The following is a 7,405-nucleotide window of genomic DNA, read 5'->3' as shown; positions in this document are numbered from 1 at the left end:
TTTGTATGTGATATTCTACTGGGCCAGAACTTCGTGCCCTAATCGTACATTTAATAGAATAATAAAATATAATAATGCAACGCTTTAAAATGTTTGCTCACTGGACATATCTCATTTGCATATGTAATTATATTGAGCTCGAGCTTCCCGCCCATATGCGCGTCATCCACTTTTTTAAAGAAAGATAATACAATATGTAAATATCAGCCACGCGGGTTACCTAAACTCACTGAATTTTCCATCACCTTTAAGTTTTTATTTACATTGTTTGAGGTCAACACCTTCTCTGATTTGATTGGCTAACACGTGATATACCTAATTTGCATATTGTATAGCGCGACTCCCGCCCAGCTAGCAGTGTATTTCGGAGATATGGATGAGCTAAATTCTCTAAAAGAAGCAATAATCATTTATTTAGACAGAAGTGGTGGATTAAGTAAACTCGTGGAAGACTGTAAAGTCTTTAAAGGTTTGTTTAAAGTCGGATTCATTATTACTTCATTAAAATCCCTCAGCAAACAGCAGCTGAACTAAAATAATAATATAACGCAATGACTGTTTACACACTGAAAAAAGCGAAACATGTTTTTCAGGTGGACAGGAGGCTGTGTATCGGTTCAGTTTTGAGGTAAATCCCTCAGATGTGCTTGAACTGGATGCCACACTGGGAGACTGTATACTACACGACCCTGTCAAAGCCGTTTCACTCTTTCAGTCAGTGAGTTTCACAGATAAAATAGATAACCAACTAGCCCGTTACACTTTAAGTACATTCACATACCTGTTTACGTACATACACAGTTTTCTGTTAAATGTGTGGAAATAGTTAAGGTTACACTTTATTTTGATGTTCCACTTTAGACATTCTAGCTTTGCAACTACATGACAAGTTAGGTTTAGTTTCAGAATAAGTTCACATATTTAAAAGGTTTTTCATAGTCAGTATGCATCAAAATAAAGTGTTAAAGATATTAAGTTAAAGATAAAACAGCCTACTAATGCTGTATGACTGCTAGCTGTAGTAACAAACTTATTGTTAGTAAAAGATAAAGTGTTACCAAAGTTTAAAAGAGATATACTTTACTTTGCCACGTCTACTGTGTAATGAAACAAAAAACTAATCGCAGTGGTTATTTTTCAGGTTTGTTATCTGTCTATAAATACACTGTCGCTTATTGACCACATTGAAACAGAAAACCAGGTAAGGAGCAGCTTGATTAAATGCAGATATTACTTAATATGTATGCACCAAATATGTATGTTTGTGAGACAAAATATATTTGGGTATATTTGAAATTCACTTTGATGCACATTAGTGATTTTTTTTCTGTATAGGTTAATGTTGTTTTAAAGCCCACCCACTTGCCACCTTTTCCCAACTATTGTTTGGATCTCTCTGAGTTTCCCCGTGGGTATGGTCCCATGAGACCCTTAGCTTTGGAGGGCCTTGTAATTGCCATGACACGTGTCACCAAATACACACAAGGAGCCAGATTTCTCTGCTCAGAAGAGAAATGCCCCCGCTCTAGAGGTAGGTAATGTTATTAACTTTATAGGCTGTTTTTGTGATTGTTATCTTATGCAATTTGTCAATTTGTCTAAAGGGTTTCATCATATCAGAGTTCATGCACCAGGTGCCACGGAGTCTGCCACAGTTAGGAACGATTTTACCTGCTTTCTCTGCTCTTCTCCACTGAAAGAGGATGTGAAGTCTCGGGTTTTAGGGGGTGAGACAACAACATTATATTTAAAACACATTAATGAAATATTATATGGAGTATAAGTGTGTGTGTGTGTGTGTGTGTGTGTGTATAAACATACACATTTTTAAACTTTTATTAAATATAAATGATCACCAGTATTTAAAAGGCCACAAAAAACTAATTTCACATATTTTATTAAATTAAATTTTTTACTATATTTTGGTCAAATAACTGACTTCTTCAGTAAAAAAACAATGTTACTGACCCAAAACCTTAGTATTGTAGTTGCACACTTATTACAAAACAGTAGAGAATAGAAACATTTTTTCTATTCCATAGATAAACAGCTAGTTGAGCTCATTCATGTGAGAGCAGTGGATGTTTTGGGAGTTCATGATGCTGCTTCCTTAAGATATCAGTCTGTTACCCTTTTTCTAAGAGGTAAGTCCAGTTAGTTTAAATATCCATGCCTTATTAAAATGTTTTATAATAATGTTGAAGCAAAGTATTCAAATAAATAAACTGCTGAAACACATCCACTCACAGTGTCTTTCAGTATTAGATTGGGGGTTCCTGTCTCCTTCAATAATATTTCTCAGTTAGCCAACTGGCGAGAAACCACAGATTCTCTGGACGGTATTAGCATATTGTGTTGACCTAGTATTAGTCTGGAATTCAATACATCAGGCTCCAGTTACTGAACATACATGTTAATAAATGTAAGGTACACTCATTAGTTGCTACAACCCATAGTGGAATCATTGTTTAAAAGAGCCTGCAGTGTTTCTCTTGGCAGTTGTGTAGGTGGTGAACATGTTTCTCAAATAATAAGTGAAGACCAGCTCTCAACTGTCATTGTTTTGTTTCTCTTAACGTAATTAGATGAACTCTGCAACTCCATGAGAATCGGCCATCTGTACCAAGTTGTGGGGATTCCAGCTCATGTGCACCAGTGGCCCAATGTAACCTGGAGTGTAGAGGCTTGCAGCGTTCGACCATGGACCCCCAAATGTAAAGTCTTGTTTTGACTCTGATGGTATAAAAACAACCAAACTTATGCACAGCATGTCAAAGTCATTTGCCTTTGACTGCCTTTCACAGGCCCCTGTTTGGTTAGCAACAACTTCCAGAACCTTCAGACAGCCATGGCCTGTTCCCCATGGAGGTTTGCTGCTATTGTAGCCAACTCATTCGGTTCCTCTGTGATCCCACCTGGACTCTACAACACATTAAAACTGGTGCTACTTCTTAGTTTGGTGCAAACTGAAGATAATCCAGACTCTCCCAACCACCTGGATGTGCTTGCTCTCACCAGTGAGACTCTAATCATTGACAGGTCCGGGTTTTTCAAATGCACATCTCTTTAGATAATGGTCATCAAAATATGATGCATATTTGTGCATATTTATTCACAGGTTGATGAGATATAGCCTGCCCTTGGCCTCACGTGGCATTCATCATACACTGACAGGAGAGCTGTTGGCATCTCTGTCTAGAGATGAACACGGAGCTGGTACCGCCAACATCCATGCAGGTTCCGCTTTGCTGGCATCTGGAGGTGTCTGTCTTTTGGGAGATATCACTAACTACAAGAAAGACAAGATGGACATGCTTCAGTCTGGTGCCAGTTGTTTAAATTATTTCTAATATTGAAGGCACAAAATAGAATACATTATACATGCATGCAAACCTGTTTTTTCCCTTCAGCTCTTGAAAGCAGAGCAGTGTCCGTTTTCATTCCTGCCAAGAAATATGGGGATGATATGGACCAGCAGCTCTCCTTCCCAATCCAGTGCAACTTTTGGGCCCTAGCTGATTCTGCTTCCCCCTCCAAGAGGACAGCCAGATGTGATAATGTGGTGCTGGGTTCTGTGGTGGGTTCATATCCAACTGCATTTATAGTCAAATGGAGCTTTTCCTCAGGAAATGAGATGGGAATGTTATTCTGGGAATTTTATAAGCTTATGGTACATACCACAGGACTGATCAGATGTAGAAAGAATGCAGGAATGCTTCACAGATGACCCCTCCTCTTTCTGTATTTGGGAACAGGAACCAGAGACAATGCCATCTATTTTAGGAGAGTTCCTCATTGTACTTTTGTGTCAGTAGCCAAATCGCAACAGTTACTCCAAATTGTATAAACAATGACTTACTGCTTGTTATAATACAATGTCAGTGCTTTTATACAGAAGTCATAGTTTTGCAGCATCTGCTTATCTTACAGTAATTAAGATTTTTGTATAAATGCAGGAAATGGGCTCAGTTTCTCTTCAGCTCGCAGAGTCATTTGGACTCATAGTCCAGTGTCGAGAGACAAGCAGCAATCATCCACTCCTGTCTATGACTGTGCATACTCTGAGACAGGCCACGTCCCCAGTAGAGCCCCTATATCCAGCATGCATGCAGTTTACAACACAAGACTATAAAGAGGTCAGTCAATGCACACTAAATGACAAAAGTTGTCATTCAGCACAAATTAATGATCCAACTCATTCTGAAATTTTTAAACTTTTCTAAAGTATGTCGCTTTTAAATTGTATTTCACTGTAACTTTACCATATTTTAATAAATGTTTGGATTTTTTTTTTTTACTTTTTGCAAGTTCTATGTAACAAGCTGTAATATTTTTATTTCTAGAGATCAAGTAACTTGCATAATATGGTAATTTTCTTTCTCCCCCAGCTCTTGGCTCATGCAAGGCAACTAAAGGTGCAAATGAGTCCTGAGGCTGAAAGGATGATCCACAGTTATTACATGACCAGTCGGAGGATTCGTTCAGACTTAACACAGAGATCCACCGTTTCAGTCACTTCTATCAAACTGCTGTAAGCTCTACAAATGGCTGCCTTATTACACCACTAGATGGAGCTATTACGTAAAAAGTCTACAAGTTTCCAAAGGATTGAATTTTTTTTTACAGTATTCAGTTTGAGTCTTTCATTAGCTAAATGTTGTGCTTATGAACAGCCAACAACTCGCATGACATTTTCTGGTTCTGGCAGGATTACTCTGGCTCAGGCTCATGCTAAACTCAGTTTAAGAACACAAGTTCTAGAAGAAGATGCAGTCATCGCAGTTCTGCTGTGTGAAAGTTCAGTCACCCTAAAACATGGTTAGTTACCCCTTTTTTCTAAATTCTGAACAAAATACAAAAGAGTAAAGGGATCAAGAATTTATTTCAATGTACATTCATAACCCATTCGCCTTAGCATTACATTAGTTTAGTTGGGTTAAAGCAGTTACAGTGAGTGCATGTTCTTAAGCTTGGGAATGAAAACGTTTGTCTTGGGAATGCAGGGGCCTCCGCTCTTGTTTTTCCACCCGATGCAGTGTTTCCCTGTGCTCTCCGTGACCTGGACTCCTTGCACCAGAGGGACCTTACACTGGAAGAATCCTGCACGCAGATCTTGCATTTTGTACAAACCTACACATCCTGCACAGTAGAAGAATAATACCAAGGTATTATACACCCCAAAAAAACAAAACCCTTTTGCCCTATTCTGTCCTTAGACAACCGACACAAACAGGACAAATTTGCTAATCAGCTGTAGGTTTGCATCAGATAGTCAGTGTCAGCAACCCAATCTAGTCTGACGGGTAAACGGCAAAAAAGTGACTATTCATCATAGAACACAGCACAGACAATTAGCATTCAAATGGAAAACTTGGATGATTTAACTAAGAATCTCCAAATAACTGAAAGAAATAAAGTTACCATTTTTAATTCATCGGCACTTCATTTTCAGGTCACCATTTTCTAAGGTGGCATTCCTTTTACCTGGTGGGATAAAAAAAAAAGTGCCAAGTTTAATGCTGCTGAAATCTTAAATGGGGTACTGTTAAATCAACAGTACAGTTGCTTCAGATAGGCACAGTGTCAGCAACCCACTCTGGTCTGATGGGTAAACGGCTAAAACATGGCTATTCATCATAGGAAGCAGCATACAGCCTCAATTTTTATTATAGTCATAGAAAACCTAGTTTAAACATTTGGCACTCCAAAAGAGGCGAAATACACTTACATGAACCAATACACAAATTTACCAGTCATTTTGAATTTCTCATGTTATCCTCATTCAGTTGCAATCCTTTGACCTAGTGGGAGGAGAAAAAGTACAAATTTAAAATGCTGGTAAAAATATAAAATAGGATATGAAGTAATTTAACTGCAGTTGCTTCAGATAAGTCAGTGTCAGCAAGCCAATTTGGTCTGATGGGTAAACGGCTTTTTTGATATTCATCATAGCAAGTAGCACAGTCACAAAAAAAAAATATTTTTTTAAAACTTTACATTTTAAATGCATACCATTTTAATGTGACTAGTTTTTAGGTCACCCATTCCCGGTGACAAATGCCATGATCCCTTCCATTGGCAGCAGCAGTCTTCATTTGGCTCCTTTGTAATTAAAAAGAAACAAGAGAATACATTTAATATTTTCACTTTAGCTAAAAAAAAATAAAAAACCCTCCACCAATTACCCATGTGTTTCAGCAATTGATTTTGTGCTCCAAATAAATAGTGGTGAGGGACATGCCTCTAAAAAACTCAATTCCATCTCAAAAAGATGACTGATGAACTAGAGGTCAAAAGGCACATGTAACACAGCTTGAGAGTAGACCCTCTCACAGCAGCACAAAGGCCTGGGCAGCTAGTTCAACTCAAGGTCAGGACCTTTACCAAGACCGCAGCGCCTCCAAGTGAGTCAAAGCCCTGATTACCTAATCCAGGTCATAGAAGACCATTCCCAAACCAGCCAGGCCACACAGGGGACAGCAGACCTATGCCGGACAGAGCACAGTCCTGCCAACAGCAGAGCAAATGGCAAAGGAGCAATTTATCACCAGATCTGGGACACACACCTGCCAAAATGATTTATAGCAGTCCTCATGGGATACTTAAATCCTTTTTTAGGATAGGTCATGATTACAACATGATTTGGCAAAATCATGTCAATTTTCGCAGAAACTGCCACCTTCATAACAATTGCAGGCTCCCAGAGGGAACCTAGTAACCTTTTAAAACGGCATACACTTTGATCGAGCACTTTAAGGCAATTGTTTTCCACAATTTGCAACAACAACAAAAAAGATCTATAAAAATACTATATTTCACCAAGTAACATTAAATGCAAGGAGCGTCCTCATTAGGCCACTCATGAAACGATTCGTACCTAACGACCAAGTGATAACATACAATGATTTTGCATTAAGGGAAAATGCATCAAATCAGTTATTAAAGACTAATTGTGCTTCTACGGAACGAGTTAAGTAAGGACTATACAAGTTATTCTCTATGTAACACTAACGCACGTGCTAACTAACCACGTGGCAAAGCCAACATGCAAAAAAAAAACCTCTACACGAGCCTATAACCTCATGAACGGTTCTACACTGTACCTGCAGTAATACTTCACCCTCTATTGAAATGCATCGGCAATAATTACTTGAAATACATTTACCTCGAATTACACTGCAACGTGTTGTACTTGTGACCAGCTCCTTCCACTCTCGGGAAGAAAGGATGTGACGCATGCGTTCTTCGCATTTTAAAGGGGAACTTCCTAGTACGAGCGGCACATGCGTGTTGGGTGTTACTGTCTGACGTGCTTGTGATAAAATGCAATGGGATAGATGTGATGCGTGTGTGTGTATATATATATATATATATATATATATATATATATATATATATATATATA

General features: G+C 38.4%; 1 protein-coding gene and 2 long non-coding RNA genes across 4 annotated transcripts; 1 reads left to right on the top strand and 2 right to left on the bottom strand.

Annotated features, from left to right (window-relative positions):
* The first annotated feature begins 109 nt into the window (after positions 1 to 109).
* Positions 110 to 4,834, top strand: mcmdc2 (minichromosome maintenance domain containing 2). 2 transcript variants are annotated; one of them, XM_043225787.1, is made up of 13 exons: positions 110 to 469; positions 594 to 718; positions 1,142 to 1,201; positions 1,336 to 1,531; positions 1,605 to 1,727; positions 2,043 to 2,144; positions 2,586 to 2,714; positions 2,805 to 3,039; positions 3,119 to 3,324; positions 3,411 to 3,577; positions 3,957 to 4,136; positions 4,389 to 4,531; positions 4,709 to 4,834. In XM_043225787.1, the coding sequence occupies exons 1-13, from the start codon at positions 373 to 375 to the stop codon at positions 4,821 to 4,823; spliced, it is 1,878 nt and encodes a 625-aa protein (XP_043081722.1). In that variant the 5' UTR covers positions 110 to 372; the 3' UTR covers positions 4,824 to 4,834. The 2 variants fall into 2 exon arrangements, with proteins under 2 accessions (XP_043081722.1, XP_043081721.1); XM_043225786.1 differs by having other exon boundaries at positions 110 to 714.
* On the bottom strand, positions 3,221 to 3,950 carry LOC122329518. The gene is made up of 3 exons (XR_006247918.1): positions 3,679 to 3,950; positions 3,394 to 3,572; positions 3,221 to 3,285 (listed from the first exon to the last, which is right to left on the bottom strand). It is a non-coding gene; the product is annotated as an uncharacterized LOC122329518 (long non-coding RNA).
* A 29-nt stretch (positions 4,835 to 4,863) lies between the features above and the next one.
* Positions 4,864 to 7,301, bottom strand: LOC122329516. Its single transcript, XR_006247917.1, has 5 exons — positions 7,166 to 7,301; positions 6,013 to 6,102; positions 5,729 to 5,801; positions 5,422 to 5,484; positions 4,864 to 5,139 (listed from the first exon to the last, which is right to left on the bottom strand). It is a non-coding gene; the product is annotated as an uncharacterized LOC122329516 (long non-coding RNA).
* Positions 7,302 to 7,405: the final 104 nt, after the last annotated feature.

This window comes from Puntigrus tetrazona, chromosome 24 (assembly GCF_018831695.1).
Source record: "Puntigrus tetrazona isolate hp1 chromosome 24, ASM1883169v1, whole genome shotgun sequence".
In the NCBI taxonomy this organism is placed as follows: domain Eukaryota; kingdom Metazoa; phylum Chordata; class Actinopteri; order Cypriniformes; family Cyprinidae; genus Puntigrus; species Puntigrus tetrazona.
The sequence above is the reverse complement of the archived record's forward strand: the minus strand, read 5'-3'. Positions and strand labels throughout refer to the sequence as shown.